At 40.5% G+C, this 22494-nt stretch overlaps 1 protein-coding gene across 2 annotated transcripts in view; it reads right to left on the bottom strand.

Annotated features, from left to right (window-relative positions):
• Nucleotides 1-22494, bottom strand: part of LOC143469149 (uncharacterized) — a 44150-nt gene that overhangs the window by 11207 nt on the left and 10449 nt on the right. For both annotated transcript variants that reach the window (XM_076966729.1, XM_076966730.1), the window contains 12 exons: nt 20428-21361; nt 20171-20335; nt 19795-19882; nt 19479-19669; nt 12239-12912; nt 11548-11735; nt 11300-11405; nt 10984-11114; nt 6480-6522; nt 6024-6201; nt 5204-5336; nt 4936-5049 (listed from right to left, as the gene is read on the bottom strand). In XM_076966729.1, coding sequence (XP_076822844.1) covers nt 4936-5049; nt 5204-5336; nt 6024-6201; nt 6480-6522; nt 10984-11114; nt 11300-11405; nt 11548-11735; nt 12239-12912; nt 19479-19669; nt 19795-19882; nt 20171-20335; nt 20428-21361 — 2945 coding nt within the window. The remainder of the gene's footprint in view (nt 1-4935; nt 5050-5203; nt 5337-6023; nt 6202-6479; nt 6523-10983; nt 11115-11299; nt 11406-11547; nt 11736-12238; nt 12913-19478; nt 19670-19794; nt 19883-20170; nt 20336-20427; nt 21362-22494) is intronic.

The raw sequence follows: 22494 nt of genomic DNA, 5'->3' as shown, positions 1-22494 counted from the left end.
GGGGAGGCAGGGCTAAAATAATTTTAGAATTTTTCAGCCATACTTTGCACGCTTTATGGTCCTTTTGAAGGCTGCCTTGCTTCTGATAAATGCTTTGATGATTTAAGCGTTAAATTTGAGAAGCTTTTCGTCGACAAACGGTGGCTTTAAAGCAAAACGTACAACAATTTCACCAAACGTTCACCATCTCTACGAACATGCAAGCTTTTCGTTGTCTATAAATGTAATCCAAAATATTCAAGTAACAAATTCTCGAGCGCATTCGCTCGTTTTAATTTTATGCTTTGTCAAGCAACCCAGCTTCCCATAGAAATCTAATAAGTCGTGCAGTTAGTGTTTTCGCAAAATCACCGCAAGCGAATCCGCCCCATGTGGTGAGGTAATTTACTTTTTATACAAGTCCAATGTTTTCGCGTCGCGAAACAACAGAACTAAACCAAAAACGGATGATGGATTGGAAAAGTTTAGCTACGGCCGTCTTAGCGTGACGTTTACAACAAGTTTAGAAAGCAACACGACAAGCTCCATATAAGGCTTGAAAGGTAATTATGGATGACATCAGCAAAATTCCTTGTTTAATTTTACAAATATTTTAAAACAAGCAAACCCAGACATTAGACACGCACAAATTCAGACACACTTGAGAATAACATTAATAATTGTTAAATTTAAGCCAAATTAGGAGTTAGTTTAATATATCCCGACACCTTACAGCACAGAATTACGAAACAAATCAAGTGAACAATCCGGCAGATTTGCTCTAAAACACGTCAAGTTACTCGTCTTAAGGTGGAAAGTGAAACGAATCGCACGAAGTAGGCGCTTTATCTCTACTAAAGGATCAAAGGCATCGTGTACATAATAACTACTGTATACCATTAGCACTCGTGCGGCGAAGCGAATTGCGAAAATCGCTTTTTCTATTTTACATCAAACGACAAGAATTGTCGCCAAGACCCAAGATTTTAATGACCAGTTTCTGGGCGGCGTTAAGCGTAAAAGCGTCGATATTTCGCGCAAATACGCCACTCGCTGTAGCATCTGTTCCGTTTGGAATAAAAATTCTTTTCATCTCACCAAAAAATTAACGAACAAACAAAAATAGCAACCAATGTTCGCTAGCCTAGCGCACCTGTATAAGGCATGGTACAAAAATAGCTGTGAGCGCGCTTAGCAAACATCGGTTAAAAAAAATTTTGGATCTTTTTGTCAACACAACTTAGTAAAGAATGTGAAGTTAAATAAAAGAGACGGAGAAAACATCACGATCTTATCACTGCTTTCGCCGTTTTATGTTGATTAACGTGAGTTCTACGTTTCCTGGGCTGTTGTTCTGGCTGCCTGGGAACTTCCAATTTCAACATTTTGTAGCTATTACTCTTATGTCGCCGTGTATGCTATGAACGTAACAAGCACAAGTATACAACTAACTACAAACATACTTGAAAAATGCGGAAAGTTTTTCTTCCGAACATAATTTGTCATAATTAAACTGAAAAACAGTTAAAAACTAATAACAACCAATTTCAAAAAAGTAATAAAAACAGCCATTGTAACCCAAAAACAAAAATTTCTACTTTCCTTTAAATGCTCGATACAAACTGCTACTGTAAAGATAACCAATCTCTAAAAGTGACTTTATTCAAAAAGCCATTTAGACGTCACCTACAGAAGTCATTTGATTCTCGTAATAACGACAACTCCGTGGGAGAACGCTGCGCAGGTCTGTTAAAATCTATCCTGTTACCTTGAGCTTCGAATTCTGGCTCTAATACAATTTAGCGAGGAATTCCGATCTAATAGTTCGTGCGAGCTACCAAACCGCGCGACGTTAAATCGTGCGCTCGATTCCGTCTTGAAGCGAAGACCGCGATAAAAAATAAACCTTACCTCTCCTCACTTTGACTCGAATTGGACTGAAATGGGCACGGTGTTGTTGGGACAAATATCGCTCTTTCTCCGTTTTGTTTCTTTTTGAAAATTCGTTTCTTTTCTCAAGAGCAATGTGGTAACGGGAGAGGTTAAACATATTTAAAGAAAACTGTCTTCGCTAAAAAGCGTTTTAAAAAGAAAAACGAAGGTTTTTACCTCAGCACAATAGACGGAGGCACGGTGGTGAATCAAAAATAGAAATGTAACACGTCAGACATGCAAGATTGCAACAAAGTTCAACTACGTTTTGCAAAGGTTTCTAACAATGGTTTGTCAAGGTAGTAGGCCAGTAGGGTATCAAAATCATCTATCCTCGGACTGAGAAAAAATCTTGCTCAAATCTTTTATCTTTTTAGATGACTTTATAATAAGCGAAAACCCTCAATGTGGTTGCCAAGCTTGTCTGCGTGCATTTTACGACGGAAGCAATTTGTATTGCTCTTTTAGTTCTTCGTTGTGGTACTGGAAGCAGGTACTAACCACCGGGGCCACTGAATTAAAGATGCCAGCGTCGTCACTGCTTCGACGAAATGCGATAGATCGAGACAGTAGCGCCGCCGAGTATCGAAACCGGGAACAGGGACCGAATACACGATTTTGCAGCCTACGCTCTGCAACTGCAATAGAAGACAACACTGAGCTGTCCACAAGTTCGATTATAAAAGAAGAACAAAGCCAAGACATTGAACACTGCAAATGAAGAGACGTTACAGACAATATTTCGCGAAAGCTGCAGATGGTGAAAACTCAACACTTTAACTAGGATTTTGAAAGTTTCGTTCCCAGGAATATTCAGTTATTTTAAAACAACAGTAGATTGTACAAGTGTTTACTAGGACCGGTCAGGTTCGTGATAAGATTTACCGTTTCCTGATAACACTGAACAATCACACGTAAATGCACTTAGATCAGTTGGGAGAAAAGGGCTCCGTAACGAAACGGTCCGGTTGGGAAAAAGAATCCATTGTTTCTATTTATGACGTCAAAGAGAACATTATTCCAAAACAACAACAAGGTGACAAACCGCAAAAAGAAGTTTCAAAATGACCATTATTTATGTAACAGTATACCGCCTAACACGGAAAGCGACAAAGTTCCCAATTCACTCAGTGCGCTAATCCATATATAGTAGGTTTCCCTGACAGAGACATCAGCTTGCGGATAAACAAGCTTGTTACCACGTAAACATGATCTCTTCCCGTATTAAGATATCTTTTCCTCGTGGGAAAGCAGTTGCTAAACATTACACATCGAATAACCATTCTCCAAAGTCAACTTTGCACGGTATTAGGCCGGAATAAATGAACTGTTTCCACAACAGTGGCGGTGGCATGGCTGTAGTTCTTGGTTAAGTTTTAAATTTTACTGCAGACCCCATCCCACCATAGGAATGAATCAAGCTGAAACCCATAAACGATTTGGACTAATCTGACAGGGTTGACGAGGATAAAAGAAAACTGGTCAAACAATTTTATAAACTCGTTTGATAAATTCATACAAAGTATAAAATGAACACAGGGTCGTTTCAACAATAAAAACAAACTTGAAGTGAATTTTAAGCGACATTTTATCTAAATTATTTATTTACGAAAATGGTTATGGCATATCATGCACTACGGCACAAGCAGCTCAAATTACAGTTTTTATTCCGCCCGAGGATACGTAATAATTGACCGCATTATTTGTGAACAATGCAAATAAACTTGGGAGTGAAGAAACATTTGCTTTTTGTCAGTCAAATACAAACCTGCGTCTATAATGAGGCTAAATGAATGAACGGAACTTAAAGTTGCCATCAAGTTTTACAAGTCGAAAAAATGTTTTACAAGTTAGAAAACATAAAGCATTAATCTGGTTTTTTATCCACTAACTTTTATTCGGACTGATCACAAACACATCTTTGTGATGTCATGAAATGTCATAGTGTGCCGTCAATCAAGTATTGTGCACTCCTAAATCTTTTACCATTTGTCATAATACGCAACGTATTTGCAGAGTGGTTAGCTTACTCTGTTAGACCAGAGTTACACAAGCCATTCTAAAAAGGTATGTTTACTTTGCCTGTAAGGTCAACGAGGTTAGAGCTTTTTAACATTCTATACTTGGCGCCGAAATGTAAGTCTGTGGTCATATTTTGCTCGTAAATATTCTTTCCAAATGATGAAAGTTTTTAATGTCCTTAATGTTGTACGGTCGAGTGCCTTTTTGTGCCGGAACATTATATGAAAGTTACGGCTTTCAGCAAATCTTGCGATGTCATTGGATTTTTACGTCCTGGTCGTACCATAACGTTTCTACGCTTCAAACATATACAGAGCCCGATATTTAAAATTAGAAAACGTATTGAAACTATTTCTTGCAAACCAAGTCTTAACTATTGGCAGTGAGAAATCTTGGCGCCGCTTGCCGCCAATAATAGGTCGACTCGAGATGTCGCTATAGCAACGATCTCCCGCAAAATCTCTCCCATTACAAAACGGTCTCTAAGAAGAAACACTAACGGGGGTTACATCGATCCATTCGCGAATGTTAAATAATGCATGATGTGCAGACGACAGACTATTAAATACGTCTGGTCCGCCTAACCAATGCTGGAGTCACGTTCAGCGAAAAACATCTAACGGTAAGAGCTAACCCTAAACAAAAGAACCGAATCTATATAATTCAAGGCAGATACATCAGATGTCATGGAAAAGTACATCTCTTGTTGAAGCATGGTTTAAATTAAATAGATATGGTAGTTTATTTTCATAATTGTATGAAACTACTTGAACTGTGCCACCTGGAATCTCCAAACATTGCAGCCCACGCAAGTAATTAGTTTTGCCCACATGCTGTGGCTCGAAGGTTGAAGATTAAAACGAGGCAATATTAAATTCTGCCAGTTTAGTTCGAGTGGTTTAGGCAAATTACTTCAGAAATCGTGTTATTTGTTTTCCCATCAATTTTAATTGTGATATATAAATCTTTTCAACGATGACTCTAATATCTGTTACGTCATACCTTGCAAATGGTCCTCTTTCGTTGCCACGTCATCAATGGACGGTACGGGATGGGGGTTTGGTTTCAGTCCCAATGCGGACAGTGGAGTGCGAGCCAAGCCGACGGGGACGTGGCCTGTAAAATAAACAATTAGACTACGTGACGTCACAAACTAATCTTTATTACACAACAATCGCATAAAAAATAAAATGCAGCAAAAAACATGGTTTTTAGAATAGGCTGATAAAACGTCACTCTAACCGCCTAACGCAATAAACTACGCGCTTACCCTGCGGTGATGACGCTGAATTGACGTAAGGGGTACTTGGGGAGACGGGGAATCCCGGGGTTGCGGGGAGAGCTGAATCGACTACGTCATTGCTCTTGTATGGCTCAAGATCTTCTTTGTAGCTGTGGACCTCCTGTGACGATTACAAGGACAATTATTACGTAATAAACGTTAGATATTAACTGTTACAATAAAGTTTAGAACACATAGGATGAAGAAAGTGCATTTTCAAAGCAGCCGCGTAAGTGAACGAGGAAAGCATAAATGCACAAAGAATGCAACATGGTAGTAACTGATAGCACCGGGTTACAAATGTCAGCTAAAGGCAATTGCGTACAACACTGAGCTAAAGCAAAGAGGACTAAGTCAAGGAAAGAAAACAAGACACCAAGGTTATTTGCAGCCACAAATGAGCAACAGATGCTTTTAGCTGAAATCCTCGCTGTGGTTCACCACCGGTCATAAAATAGCCACAGCTGTCATGAAGAATTATTTTACGGTTTTCACGTCCTCGTGCTATGTCCGAAACAACTGAGTGACCATTATGAGCAAATAATTGTCAGGTTTGGAAACGTCCAGGGACAAAGTGATCAATTAGCTCGTGATTTCTAAGTTTTATCGTTGTCTGTTGGATATCGCGCAAAGAAACTAAAATTTATAAAAATTTAAAATAACCCAAATTTATTCCCCGCTAAAATTGAAATAAAATGCAAATCTGAATTTAACAAGATTCTTGCAAATAATAAAGAAATAAAAGAGAAAGAGCAAGGAGCAGAGAATAAAAGAGAAAGAACGGACAATAAAAAAGAAACAATCCAACCTCAACAGGTCTTGCTCCTGGATTCACCGTCATGGCGAGGAAGAGTTGTGGAGAGAGTTTGTCTTCAACATTTGTCGTCTTGTGGGGGACCGGGCGCTCCGGAAACGCTCTACCGGCGATTTGCTGTTGAGGAGGCCGCGTACGGGACGTTTGTGGAGGATAGGAAGGCTGCGGAATCCTGAAAAAGTCGTTTCAAGGATGTTAAAATCTTTGAATAAATTGATTCACGAAACCGCTATGTCCGGAGTCATGTCAATATTACACCGCGTTCCATTAAATCAATAAACGATTTATTTCGGACAAAGCGATGGTGGAATCGTTCACACAAAGTCATGTTTAATATCGCAAATGTGCTCGTGAATGAAGACCGGTGGGCTTTGATGTTATTATAAGCAGGTTAAATAAACTCAATAAAATACGTTGGGTCCTAATCACGTAGAAAGCGAAATTACTCACTGATTGGTGAAGACGTCATCATCTTTGGATGAATTTCGGGATTCTAAAAACAAAATGAAACAATTTTAAGACAGCTGAGGTTTCAAAATAGTCTGCTTTGCCCAATCATGCGCTGTGGAAGATACCATCGTTATAATAGCGATCGTAGACGAAGCAATCAAAGCTAATATGCATCGCTTTCGACGGTGGCCCGTATCTTTGAGTGCTGGAATGCTTTTGAGAAGATCTCCCAGAGTTATACGAACATTCTAAGCAACTGTCATCGGAAGAAATCACTCTTCCGTTAAATTTTGTTTCCGAAGTGGACGAGTGGGTTCCGTAAAACTCCGCAATCTGTTGCTTCCGCAAAAGAGTCAGTTGGTCCGCAGGGTCATCGTATTTGACGTAATTTCCGTTTAAGGCCACGGTATGACGTCGCAACGGATTTTTATGAGAGGAATAAGCTCCGCTTTCAGAATTGAAGGGTCGTTCATGCAGCGGAGCTAAAGTTGTTTTTCTTTTCTCTTTGAGCTTATCAGCCCTTCTCCGTTTTGCGGAAAGTTGGGCATTTTCTAAGAGCGGCTGCTTCCAGATGTAATTATCATTGATATCCGGACGTTTTATCCAAACATCTTCCGTCTCGGAAAAATGTCCTCTTCCGCCGTTTATTCTGACCCTCACGCTATTTCTCCTCCTTGCTTCAGCTCTTGCGTTTGCTGCTGTCAGTTCCTCCATTTCCGCAAGGACTCGTTCAAGTTCCGCAAAACTATCTGGCTGTTCTTCCCGCATTTTATAGCAGCCCTATTCTTAATGCAATTATGTGGGTTTTCAATGTATTACATTCGCAGTTGACCAAAACTAGAGTTGTTTGCTTGAACATATTAAAATATGAATCTTCACATTTTTTTCGAAGATGATCCCCTAAACACGATATCTCGTTGGTTGGGATGAACAAACATTTTCCTCAGCGATAAGATACTTTCAAGCGATGATAGCACAAGCTTCTCATGCCTTACGCCAACTGTCTGTATAATCCTAACCCTGCTACGATCACATTAACCACTTGAACCGGGTACAGTTTATCTTTATAACAGCGCAAATGCTACATAATACTCCGGGTATTGACATTCTGGAATTCCTACGCTGAACTTAAACAAACACATTTGCGAGACGATCGGCGAAATACGTTGGAAAAATGAGAGTCAGCTCGTCCAACGTTGTAACGCGGTGCAACGGCCTCGTTTGTTTGTCAAATGTGTTTTTGTCAAAACGAAAACTCGACAAAATTTAATGTTTACGGATTAATTTTGCTGCAAAAGTAAAACTGGACTTAATCCTTTCTATTCCTATACCTCAATGCTGTCTGTATATGTTTCTATCTCTGTCCAAAATGCTCCATCAGCTGTCAGTTACAAGATCACCACCAACAACGTACTTCCCATAAAAGTTTATGGATTCTCGGCGCCCTAGAAACCTTCGCAAGCGTCTGAGATTTGAATCGAAATAGGAGTGCGAATTGTGATTGACGTTTTGGCGCATTATCCAATACGTAGACCTTCGTTTGATCGAGTTTATTTTTAGACTAACATCAAAACCCTGACTTAAGTTTTGCTGAGGTTCAAATAATTAAATTTTTTAGTTTTTCAATTAAAAATATTCTGGTCATAACAACAGTTACGCTTTGAAAGGTGAAAGTATTCTGAATGCAAATCCGTTGTTGCGTTTGCCCAGCAACTGGACATCTCGGACGATTAATCAAGCTTTGCACAACGCTATCTGCTGAATCTCCCGGTTGTCAAACATTGCAAGTAGATGTCAAACGAAAAGGCCCACAATGCAAACAGAACGACAAACATTGATTTGCTTTTGATTAAGAAAAGAGCACTTGGGTCAAACTTTAATCAGTTTATGGCATTTCAGTCCAGGCGACCTTTCGCTTTTAATATCGCAGTTTTTTTACCGGTTACAGAAAAGCCAACTCCAGACCCTGATTTGTAACGTCATAATGCGATTTGTGTAACCTCTGTGACATGACAAACAAACTCGCGCGACCGAGCTAAAGGACGAATTGAAAGCAGCTTGTATTAAAATCCAAGTTACTATTTCAAACAAATAGCTCGTTTTTCGAGAGTTGTCAAATCACCAACCAGACCAAAGCCACCTGATATGGAGTATAGCCCTGAACCACTAGATCATATCAACATAGCGTCTACTTTGTCTACATAGTTTGCTAGACACTAAACGTATCCGTCTTGTTCTTGCAAATGTTTTCATAGAGCATTTTGCTGCACAACGTAAGCTCTCAAAAGCGAATTTAGTTTGCCTTTTTTGCCTAGGACCTGGGAGTAGGGATGACAATGCGGATATCGGTTCACCGATTAACCGAGGCAAGTTTAGCTGATATCTGATATCCGGATAAAAGTTTGTTGGTTAACCGGGTAACAAATGCAAAATGTTATTGGAGCGTTTTTACGTTTTTATGCCTTTTTAGCAAAAACTGGTCTCTTCTGTTTTCAGAAACAGAAAAGTCGAGCAAAACAGAAATGGTGTTTGACTCCATGTTGAACTTAATTAAAAGTTTAAATTTACATCTCGTCGTCCTCTATTCTCTACAAGACATTAAATATTTCAGAAATTTGTTGCATTATGTCACAAACAATACAAAAATCGATTGAAATGCGCAAGTAGCATCGGGGTAACACTTTAATGTACGCATTTCAAGGTGAGGACTGGGCCGTTTTATAAAGGAAGTAGTTTGAGATCGATTACACGCTTCTGCATTTAAGAAATTGTGAAATTTTGGACACATGTGAGGTTTTTTTCGTAACAAAACTACGTCACAGCTGCATGTTTTTACAATCGACACATCATGTATTACTAGAAATTAGGATAAAAAGGTCGCTTTGAGCTCACCGCTTATAATCCGGTTTAGCGGTCAGCTAAAACAGAAATATCCGGCCAGTGAATATGATTGACATCCGAACTTACCCTACCTAGGAGCTCATGGTGGTCAGTGGTTTGTATTATTAAGCCTTAAGCAATTTATAATTATACTATTTGCAATTTGCACTTTCAACAAGGAGTTGCTTAGATATCAATTGTTCATATTGTTTCTGTGATTTGTATAGATACGGATTTATCGCAAGGTCTAGTCGCTTTCAGATAACGCTCGATTACGTGACAATGCCGTGATTGTGACATCACTATGCAGTTTTGTGTTGTGGGAGTGTTTTTCGAGGTTACTTGACAAAGTGACCTAAGATAACCCTTAAGTTAGTCAAGTGTCGGCAGAAAAAGCAGAGCAGCCAAGTATGAAAAATTATTCCATATTTCATCATCCTCTTGGGAAGGATTAACAGGGCGAAATGCACTAGAAAGCCTTTATTTTTGCCGACTAAGTAAATATAATATTTTTACAAAATCGATATGACACCGGAGAAATTTTCATTATAACAGAGACATTTTCGAACGATACTGATTGATCTCGGATCGAGCGATGAGATTTGATTTAACAAACCTACGACTAACAGCACTAAAGCAGAGTTAATTGGGTTTAAAGCAATATATTCATCCATCAGGTTTTAATTATAGATTTCAGACATTATAAACCATTGTAGGGTTTACCCTGGCCCTCCAATATAACGTCCACACGACAACAAAACATCTTATTTGGTTGCACAATTAGTTCATTGACCTTCTATTGCCATAAATCTCAGAAATATTCAGGCGCTGACAATTGAAACTAACTTCTGCAGAAATTAAATTAATTGTTTCTGGGTCGCCTCAAGCATCTTTCTAAAGTGCATTCAATGATAATCTTCACTAAACTCCCTGCTGTCTACCACAGGGGCTAGAATATTTGAACTGGTCGCTATCAAAACCGCCCCACATTCGCCTGACGTTCAAAGCTGGGTAACCTGACCTGATGTGAGAAAGATGAAAGGATTCTCTTCAGGTCATCAATATAGACCATTTTATCTACCAATCAAAAGCAAGCGTTCGCCTGGCCAGTGTCACGTCATAAGAAAAACAAACGTCATAATTTATGGGAGGCTGTTATGGAATTAGAATCGACGTTTCCAAAAAGAATGTCCTTGCCAAAACACAAATGGGTTGTCCCGTAGTATGACGTCACAAAGACGCCTTTATGTACTTGACCTGTAACCTAAATTTCTTTCACCAAATGTGGGAAAAATTCGAGGTTTCTTTCCCCATTCATTTATAACTCGACTATGGCACCTTGAAACCCAGAAATTGGGGTGGAAGTTGGTAACTGTGATACGGTTCGTGGATTGAAAAGAACATAGTTTAAATATTCTCGTATATAATTCTATAACAGATGCAGAAAAACACGACCTTAATCTTCTAGTTGGGCTTTTTGTCCAGTGAAATCACAATGGACCGCGTTTTCGCGTTCGGTGGGGTTCGGTCTCAGTAACAGCCAAAAAGGTTATTAAAATTGTTTCAAAAAAATTTACATTTATTTTGCTAATAGAAAAAAAAACAACCATCACGTGACACTTACCACGCTCCATTGAGTTTTGCCTCATCAGCTGAGCAAGTTCAAATCCATGTGAAAGACGACGAGACACGGAATCGAAACTACTCCTGGTGCGAGACGGAGGTCTTGGGGGTGAAACAACTTTTCCAGTCGGACTGTAATGCAAATTATTACGTCACAATTTGAAATAAGACCTTGACAATAACTCAGAAACATAACATGAAATTTGCAATGTAAATCGTTTCAATGTCACCCCAAAAACAATGAGGTCACAGCACTAATGACTCGTTAACACCCAAGTTAATCTGTATCAAGTAAACTTGACATAAGGACGACAAACATTTTCATTTCTTCGACGGAGACTGCCGGTTCCTTCTTCCTCTCCACGTCAATCGAGTAAGACCTTCTTCGCATCGCTTCTCCCTTGGCTGGAAGAGCTGGCTCATCTGGAGAAGATAACACGTCATAAACGGAACCATTATTGCGTAATAAAACAGCTGGTTGACATTTCATATGCGTGGACTTTCATCCTGAAAAAGTTTCTATAGCACATGACGTAAGTAACACGTCACGAACACGTCATCATACCTGGAACGGCGAAGGTCTGCTGGAGTTGGTTGATGTAGTGGTCGAGCTCATCCAACTGATACTGAAGATCTTCTGAACGCGGTGTGGACTTCACCGGATCGGTCAGGTGTGATCTGGACGTAGATGTTGCGCTGGATGGGGGCGGGGAGAAGACGGGAGTCGGACTTGCAACAGGAGTTGAACTGGACCTTTGAAAGATTTTCGTCCTCTTTTAGATAAATTGATGGACGTTTTTATTAATACACAAAATGATAAAGTTAACTTAAAATGTTTTTGTTCACGTTTTTAAACGTCTCAAAACCTTATACAGCGTACTCCAAAGCATGGCGTCTGTTGTCTATGGAGAACCATAACCACTAAAAACAGTAAAGAATCTCTATACTTTCGTTTGGTTGGCAAATTTAACATATATCGCGATTATTGTTTAAGCTTGTCTCCACAAATTTATGACTTTATACGACGACCACTTTGTCGGTTTGCTGAAGAAATAGCGGCGGACATTATTGTTTACTTTCGATCCAACAACAAGATTGATTGTGACATCACAAAGCTAAGCGGTTGCTTAGATGATTGTGATTGGTTATATCAGCGGAAGAAGGATTCCTATTCGATCAATGATCTATTAAATTCGGGATGACCAAACTAATGCCGATGTCAAACCAAACACTACGAGAACGTTTTATTTGCTTACGGTTTAGGATCTGTGTTGTCTTGTGCTGTTCCATACTTCAATATGGCAAGAGTCTGGAGAGGTGTTTTGTGCTTTTCTTGCTGCAGCAATCTTTGTCTCTGCTCGAATTCCTGTTGAAATTTGTCTTGCATCTGACGCTCTTCCTGTCGCTTTTTCTCCTGCAAATCAAATTCGTTTTGTCTCTTATTCTGAATTTCAACTTCCACCCGTCGCTGTTCGTGAAGAAGTTGCTGTTGCCTTTGTTCGAATTGCTCTCGCTTCTGTCTTCGCAGACGCTCTTCTTCTTCTTGCTGCTTACGCAATTGCTCCTCTTGTTTTCTTTGCATCATCAACTCCTCCTGATGCTGTCGTCTCAACTCTTCCTGCTTCCGTGACTCTTCCTGCTGTTGCTGACGCAAGATCTCTTCCTGTTGTTTTTGTCGGAGTATTTCCTCCTGGTGCTGCTGTCGGCGATGCTGATCCTCCTGTTTCTGCTGCTGCAGCTGATAATGATGCTGGGACATGTGTTGGGGATGGTGCATGGGGTGGGCATACGCAGGAGTAAAGACATTTGCGCGTTGAGCTACATTGGGGTCTGCAACTTTGAACCCCGGCGATGTGTCATGGTAGTGGGGGTACTGGATGACTGGGTCGGCCGACAAAGCGGTGGACATCATGGTGGTCATCGTCTCAACCTGGTGCAACGCATTAAACGTTAAAGTTACACAGTTACAGCAGATACACGACAACGATAGAGTTAAGTTATCGTAAACTTAATACACCTTAAACTAGTACAATAGTAATCACTAGTACAATAGTCTTTACCTAAATTGATGTTAATTGCTTTCAATCGAGCAAGTGCCGTTACGCAATAAATTGAGTAAAGAAAACCAAACCTTGGACGGACGCAACCCTACACTTATAATGCGCTTATGTGCTGTCCTATTTAAGCCAGGTCAACAAGGTTTCCTGCACATATAACACGAGGAAATAAACAACAACAGCAATACCTGACGACCAGAATAAAAACTTTTAAACTAACCACCACCGGCAATTTCTGCTCACATTTACAAACCACTTCTTGCAATCAAAGAACTTAGTAGACGAAAACACAACCAACATTAACAAAACCACTCTAATATTGTCTAGTCCGCTTGGTAAAGTCCTTGTCTCGTTTTAGCTAGGTCTTACTTAAAATACTTTGCAATTCGAAGCTGTGAGAAAGTGCACCAAGCCTCGTGGAATGTTTAGAACAGAGAGGGCGGATATGATTGATGAGAACGCGATTCGACGAAAGTGGAAACCCGACGTGTTCAAAAAGTCAAAGTTCACGGAGACTATCAAGTTTACAAAACAAAGTTTTTTAAATCGTAAAAATGCATGATTGAGGCGTTGCGCTCATCCGTAAAAGCTTTCATCTCTGATTGCGCAAGAAACTTCTTGATGTCGAAGGTAGCTTGCTATTTACAATCCCAGCTATTCTCTCTACAAGAACAATTTACTGCAACCTTCGCCGTTTACTGACTATGCCGCACAATGACAATGGCTCAACCTTTGTTGAGTTAAAAAAATTGGTGACCCCAAGGATCTAACCCACAGAAGTCCACAAACTCAACAACCTACAGATGTTGCATTGTCATTGAGCGATTGCGTATCTTAACAAATCTAAACATCGCTACATGACAGAGCCAAAGAGCTCGTAACGTCGCATTCCAGCCAGGATAAGGGATACGTTATCTGGGGTTATTCAAGTGTCAATTATCTTTCTGCAATGTTCGACTCACCCAACGAAACACGAAAATATCTTCAGCGTAGCCTGCTTATTGTCACTACGTCACACACTTTTTGTCATTATGTCACAACAGAAATACGTCATAGGATAACCTTGCCAGGCGATAACCGCTGCAGGAAAAGAATCTCACGAATGTGAAACGTTCATTATCTTGAGAATACTTGATAATCGGTCAAACCTTTCACCCAATCATCAACCATACAAGTTATTAATGAATTTGAAATTTAACTTCATCTCCGAAAGATTTCAAACCATACTGGGACAACTTCTGTTGCCCTCACATTCAGGCGAATCGAGTTATCACTTCTCACAAAAGTGATGCCTACATTCCTGACCCTGGCCCTAGCCCGGGCTGGCAAGTTTGACAACGAACAAGCTCAAACGTACGCACAGACGACCTTCTATGATTGATGACATGACAAGTTATTAAACAGCAACTTAGACTAGACTTGTAAAATCCATTTCCATAACACTACAATCCCGTGTCTGAACCACCTTAGTCTGGGCAGAGAGATTAAAACTCGCTCTTAACTATGTCAATTACGGGGCCGGCCTTCAAAAAAGGAAGTATACGCACCTATGCTATGAGCACGTAGGGCCCGACTTGAGGTGTTCGTTCAACCCATAACAAACCTGCGGCCGAGCTGCGTAACCTAAACTCATACGTCGAGAGAAACTGAAATAAATATGCCGGATAACGATGATGGTGGTGTTCCAACCACTACGTTATACCAAGGTGGTCTAATTGACCGGTAGCAAAAACATTAACAAATCGTATGTGGCCCAAGCTTTAAACCTTCTTAATCACAATTAGACATAATCATCCTCGGTTTAGGAAGCAAGGTTTCACCTAAACCTGACCTAAGAGATTAAACACACTTAGACCTGGGAACCTGGGCGTTGGTGGGCGGATCTTATATTAGCATTGTACGGGATAAAATATGGGATGATATATATCTATCATCAGTGCAAATACCAAAAACGTCTGGCAAACTTTCCGTCTGAACAAATGCGCACATACGCATGATTTTAACTAATGCTTAAAGTCTCCAGCAAGTAAGCATTCTTAATGGACTCTCTGTCTGACGATGAGCAATCGGCGTATTTACCATTGCACCATCTCAGACTAATAAATACGTAATGTCCACTGACAAATGTTGAGTTGAATACGATCTAAATCGGCAGAAAAAACGCGCTTAAGGTCCTCGCGGGTCGTTGTTCTACGCACAAACACAGAAAAACAAGTATTGGACTAATCTGCCGCCTGGTGGGTTGTAAACCCGAAGAAAAACTGGAAAACAAGACGCGACATCCCACACTTAGTCACTTGTAAAGTTGACTACGAGACCTAGAAAGACGCCATACAACGTGTCAGGTCTTCGCGACTTCCAGATCTCTTAACTTGGCCAATCAAAGCGAATTGCGGCGACGATCAAGCATCTAAGTCGTAAATCTTCGACCGAGTCACGCGTACGTGATTATCGTCAAATAACCAGGCAAGCGGGATTGTGGAATTTGAAATTAAAGATATCTTAATAACATCGCCGACGCCGACAAAGGCAAGTCTTAAGCACAAGCAAGCATTCTAACGTTTAAGTACCCCATTGAAGTATTTAGACTGAAACGGTCATCAAATCCTTCTAAGCTACCGACTGCATTAGTGCAATAAAACTCGTGTAATCTTTTCATCCAGCAATACGACTAAGTCGCTGTCGGGAAAACAGTACAAATTACGTCAGACCTTTCTGTGACGAGAAGCACGCCCAAGTTGACCACGATCGTATCAAAGGCCACAACCTTCAACTAAATGGTGCCGCCTCTCTGGCAACCTTGAAGATTCTTATCACAGGTCCTTTTTCTTCGCTTCAATTAGACATAATTACATCACAATCGACATTGTTCATTCCACGACAACAACTTGGAGATATTTTTGCATCAGGGCCGTCTGCCAACTTTCTCCCCTCATTTGGGCACACATTGCAACGTCTGACACGTGACACGATGTTTTGGCGTTTTTGACAAATCGGCTCATGGTGACGTAACAAACGGTGTCGGCACGAGCGAAAAAGCTACAAGTGTTGAGAAAAGACATGCTTTAATAACTGTTTAAACAAAGTTAAACCCTCCATCAGACAATGTTAAGTCGATTATGATCTAATTAATAGGATGAAGTCATCCTTAGAACAATCTGGAGAAAGCAAAGTTTGAATCTGTCAGATAAAACTGAGTTGATTCTATCAAGGCTTAACAATTGTTGACGACACAGAGTTACATTCAAGTTATTAATTATTGAGTTAATAATGGTTGACTTTCAAACGAAAAAAAATAAAAGAGATTTTAAATCCAATACGAACAAATAAAATTCTCAAAACCCCATATAAGGAACACACAGTAGCCAACGAAAGCGCAGACATTGGCACCAGATGTGACACGAGTCTCCAACTGCGGAGACAAACTGTCAACAAAGGAACAGGATATTCTGACCAAGCGCGCCATTTTATATCAAAGGTCTGCACAGATGCATCCAGATGATCCGACCAAAGGACGACCGGATGTCTCTATTGGCCAATAAATCATAACATCGCTTTCTTTACCTTGTGTGACCTAACGAATGCAGTTTGTGACGTCGTAAACGATAATTGCAGTATGTTGAAAGCAGAGTAGACGAGGAAAGTAGACCGAATCAAATAACAGCGACGACATGAACATTGGTTGGAAAAGAATGTTCATTTCGCGGTTAAACATCAGCTACTTGTTCCCAACTGCACCTACGTATGTCTGAATTACCTTCCCCGTGGTCTTGGTGGCTGACGTTTTGTGATCGTCACAATTAGCTTTGTCCAAGTGGCTTTCGGTATCTCGCTACGCACGCTGGGTTACTTCAGTTTTGCTGATATACCAAATACAACGCGTGATATTTTGGAAATCTTTCCAAAAGCTAACTTGGAAAAAGACCTCGAAAAGCGGATTAATGTCTTTCAACGGTGTTGACTTCGCAACAATTACTGAGCTACGTTTACTTCAAGGTCCTAGCAAGCACATTATCACGTCATAAAACAATTATTTCGACAAAATTCCTGGCGTAGGAGTAGCCATGATACTTGTTTTCGTCTGAGCAAAACCACAGCCTATCCCACTGCTCGTAACGTCACGTTTTCCTTGTGTGAGTTCATAAATATACATCAACGTCACGTGATAATGACCTTGAGATAAACAGACACCAAGTTGACCAAAACAAAGTAGGCTTTAATTTAAGTTGAAACCTAGGTACCAGGTTCAGGAAATGAACGACGAAAATAATGCGCGTTTAGAAACAATGATTTCACCGTTCAAGGTCAAGTGAGGGTATTCCCACAATATTTTCCCACGGGTCGCACTTCCTGTTCAAACCGGACCTTACTAAATTCTATGGCATTCCTTGGCGAGGATGGACTTCCTCTTGGACAAAAACCAATAAAACGTCCGCTGCAAAGCAAACAATAGGCCATGAGCAAACTATACCATCATATTATTGGCGCTCGCTTGCTCTCAATGAATATTCATATTCTATGCGCGGTAGTTCAACAAGATATCGCCAACACGAAAGGGAATTTCTTCATTTTCTTTCCTGGAATGTCAGAAAGTTCAACATTTGGAATCGCTTTTGCGCTCCTGCCATATAAGGAAGTTATCGATACGTCAACAAGTGAATTCATTCCATGCTACGACGGCCATTGCTTGCCAGGCGCCGAAAATATGCTCAGATAGCCTGGAAGCAGACTACAACTTCGCATGGGAAAACAGACAACAACTTCTGCGAAAACGAGTCGCAAGGATTGTGATTCTTATGGATGATATTCCAGCTTTTGCTAGATTTCAATTTACCAGCTAAAATCTATCAAACAGCAAATTTCTTCAGAACTTTAACCGTTGTTTTAAATCTAAAAAACACCAATGACGCTCGAATTTACGTAATCTGGTTAAAATAGATCAACAAAAATAGAGGGTTGCAAGTTGGGGGGATTCCCGATATCAAACGACAGTTGGGAGATGATTGACAACCTGTTCGGAATTTTGCGGTCATTGATCGTAAATTAAATACCGGAAGCTACGTCAACAGATGTGAATAGACTTCTAAATCCTTGGTAACAATGACATACGCTCTGAAAACAGCGTCGTTGGCACGCTATGTACCGTTTGGTCACGCAAAAGAAGCACAATGTTATTTTTGTAAGATGTATACCCATTTGTGGAAACAATTGCGACGTCACAATGCTAAACAAACGGTCGATTAACATAACGCTAAATCTAATTACGTGAATCGTTTAAAATATTGACGTAATAATAGAGATTATTACATAGAGTAATCCGAGACATCCCAAAGGTATAATCGGCCACGATTATTCAATACAAGAAATCATTCTCTTGTTGACGTATGGCAACGGAAATTGCCACCCACGGATGACAATGGAATTTTATTTGGTAACACAAGACAAAATACGTCATAAAAGAATTACAACAAATAACTCGCAGCGGTCACAACAGCATAATAAATCATTGTGATTTGCGGCAATCAGTTATCGGGTGACGTTGTGTTATTTCCTTGTAAATATTAACCATATATATTTTTACAATGATACTTGATTGATGCCTCGTCTTTGGATAAAATTATCTTAGAATATTTGTCAGTATATTTACTAAACTGAGTAAAGTAATTCCCTTTCTGGTGTTACAGTGTGCAGTTGATGAACATTTTACGGCGTCCAACTTACTTAAAAGTAGTTCGTAGGTATAATTTTACAAACATTGAAATAGCTTCAGTTGTAGCATATGTTGGGTATTAGGTTACGTTGCAGTATAAGAAGCGAGCTATTAAGGTACACCATCACCGCCACCCTGCTTTATATAGACCAACGAAAAGATATTATTGAGCGCTTAATGTTCGGCCATCCTAAGCCTGCACATTTGCCGTAATCCCAACATAAGCCAAAACAATTTGCGGCCTATGAATAATGTACGAGGTCCCCATTAATTCTATGTCAGAGATGTATGGCTTGAATGGCAAGGATAGAATGCGGAATTCGCGAAATGATCGTAAACAGAAGACACCCGATCGCAATGTGGTCCGAGGAGGTCATGGGTTTTCGGGTTACAATAATTATAAAGACTTGCACATAGAACACTATTGCAGAATGCTTAAATCTTTCGTGGCTTACCAGTACATAGCAGTGCGATTAAATACAAAAACGGAATAGGCCACCACACAACTAGACAGAAATTTCATTAGCTTAGAACAAACGTCCCTACAGATTCATACTTCGACAAACAATTTTCAAGAAATTAACCATAACTTAGATGTCAATCCCGCCTTAGAAAGCAATAGGTTTGCAGCAAAGACCACACTGTCATCCTGGTATCACAACCCACCAATTTTGAGAAGGATGTTGCGATGTCAGACGTAATAAATTTCTATCGCTACTTAACATTTACCTTTGTTACGTCATGCTGCGAGGGTAACCCCAAGTCCTGCACGGAACGGAGTAATTCTTCGATGTCCTCCTGCTCTTTGGGACTTAATCTCTTCTTGGAGGAGTCCATCGTGTAGGATGCTTGACTCGCCTTCATATGACGGCCCGGTGGACGAGGCAGGGTGCTGCTGGTCACGCTGTGGGTTGGTTTCTCTGAAAAATATGAAACAACGTGAAAAATGACCAAATTGATCGGGTTATGCAGATATACATGTGAAGAAAATATTGAAAATAAGTAGAAAAACAGCATTTGGTTGCTGTGCGGTGCGTGTCACCACCTTCTGCATGTGCTGGCGCTGTTGAAGCCGAGTAATCGAAGCTGTGTCGCTTCTTCTGTTTGTTCTCCTTTTGCTTCATTAATTTGTCCTAAAATTCAAGACAGAGTCAGTTAATGTTCCTTTCAAAACATGTTTGCGATTAAGGGTTTAAAGCAACCTCGGGCTATTCCAAAACCGCAAATACAATTGCAAACTTGCATACTTCGACAGAGTAGGAATAGGCTGGACTAGTTGCAATAATTCCTTTAACCTCAACTTTAAGATTGTTACTCACTAAGCTATTTATGAGGAAATAAAGTTTTAGCTTTATAAATAGAGTTTTAGCCCATTTCTGTGCCACCTTCCAGACCCCCAGGTTAATTAGTTTTCATTTCACCTTCTGCTCCTCCAGCAAGGCGAGCCTCTTCCGAGTGTTCTCAATCTCTTCCATGACCTTCCTCTCTTCCTCACCAACTTCATCTGCGTTTTCTGATTGGTTGGTGGGCTCGGCATTTACTCCGGGACTTCCCCCAGGGTGAGAAACGGTATTAGCAGAAATTGCCTGCGCAGGAAAATGCGTAAATTACAAGGAAATCATCCTCAAATGCAAAGCAAAGCATAAATCAAACATCAAAGGCACAATTGGCAATTTACCGAGCTTTGATTTGCTGGTGCTCGGGAAATCGTATTTTCCAACTCATAATCAGTTCCGGAAGACAAGTTGAATTCCGAAATCTCAGAAGATAATCTGGCGGGAGCGGCAACCTCCTCATCCGCAAATGGGATGTTTGTCGGCATCATTTGGTCGATTGATGACGTTATCTTTGTGGTAACGCCGATTACTCTATTCGACTTTGTTGCTGTTGACAAAGCGCTAACTTCTATGCCACTGTCTACGTCACTACATGACGTAGTTTGTCGTGGATGATGAGTTGAAGGCATTGGTGCGGAACCGTCCAACGAGTGACCGGAATCAACGCTGTTCTTGTGTTGGGGGGCTTCACCTGTTGTGGTATTGTTTGTCCCATAAACTTTGTCATCACCGAGTATTGCATTCGGGGCACCCCCAACCAAGTTAGCAATGGCTTCATCAAGGACGGATTCTGACTCGCGCGACAGGTACGATCCGGCTGATGTCACTGGTTCATTACTTACTAGGATCGCCGTCCGGGCCGGGACTGTCCCTAGTACTACGTCACGAACGGGCAGTGCGTATTCGGGACCTTTTTCTTCGTACCCCCGTTGTAGATCGGGTGCAGGGTAATCAGGCAGAGCGGGTGGGGCAAATTGGGGTTCGTCGTCACCCAAGTTTAACTGATCTTCGTCCATCTTGGCAATGGGGCAAGGGGGTAGGTTGCCGAATTGGGGCATCGGCGGGGTCGCTCGATCTGGGGTATTGGATCCACTTCTAATTTCGTGGTCATTGAGGCATTCTTCGACCAACGCCAGTGCGTTGTCCACATCCTTCTGAGTCAGGTGGTTGCCGGAAGTCGGGTGGAGTTTGTTCATGTTGTTGTCATGGGAACGAATTACAATCATTTTGTCTTCGGTCACTTCCCGTGTATTTATGTCGTCACAAGCATTCAGTCTACAAGTAGAAAGACAGTAAAAATCTTATAAAGTTTGCCTGCGTAATAGACATCAGATTAATTTCAAAATGAAATAATCGAAAATATTCATTGTATTTAAGTGCATTTGAAAGCATAACAATTTCATCAATGCAAAGTGCAAGAAACTTTTGCCAAATTTAATACGTCATTCTTGGAAATTAAACAAGCGTATTTTAAGTCATGTGACTACCGTCACGGTTCACTACCTTCACCTACACCAGACAGGGTAAGTTCAAGATTCCAAAACACCTTATAGCTTCCTGGTTGAGATCAATAAGCTTTTAATTTTGTTGCGTCTAATTCAATGATGCGAAAAATATCTTTAATTTTGAATAATACCACTTACTGTCAATGCATTTAACTGCTCATTGCTGCAAAATGAGAGCATTTGAGATCACCGAGGACCTTGATAACCACTGTCCGGTAGCGACTCTACATCAAATAACACCGCAGACGAGCGAAAGACAAAGGCGCTATTGTCTGGCTTGAAAATTGAAACACTGTAACACCTGCTCCTTATGATTTCGGTCAATAAAACGGTCGTTTATCACGAAACAAAGCACTGCTTCATCTAATCACTACGCATATAGGTAGCGGTTATGACTTCCAATCGCGCAAACATGAAAACTAGCCAATAAAACGCTATTAACAAACAAAGTAGTACTAAGCCCACTTCCGCGCGTTAACCGCCGTAAACATAAAGTTGCACTTAAGTTTTGCTCGATGATGCTTGTTCAAACGCCTGAAAGTCATTTTACGAAATACTTAAAAACCTCTGTACCTTGTCAGTCGTCAATTGCTTTCAAGAACATGTAATTTACCGCCAAAATCCCACAAACAACTCCGCCGAACATTTTAGTTCCTACGCTGATCACTTTTTAACAGGAATAGGCTATTGGGTGGTAGCCTCATAAAAGACCATCATAGCGACAATAATATTTCAACGTAGGTGACGTTTTTCTTATAAATACAGCAGGTTGTTCGCTTGAGCTATTTTTAAGCGGTTCAATCACGACACGATTATGTTCATTGCTTACCGGAATAATGTTTACTTTCAGAAGTACAATTCATCCCATCTACTGTACGCAAAAGGAATCAATGAATGAGCCGA

This window comes from Clavelina lepadiformis, chromosome 8 (assembly GCF_947623445.1).
Source record: "Clavelina lepadiformis chromosome 8, kaClaLepa1.1, whole genome shotgun sequence".
In the NCBI taxonomy this organism is placed as follows: Eukaryota; Metazoa; Chordata; class Ascidiacea; order Aplousobranchia; family Clavelinidae; genus Clavelina; species Clavelina lepadiformis.
The sequence above is the reverse complement of the archived record's forward strand: the minus strand, read 5'-3'. Positions and strand labels throughout refer to the sequence as shown.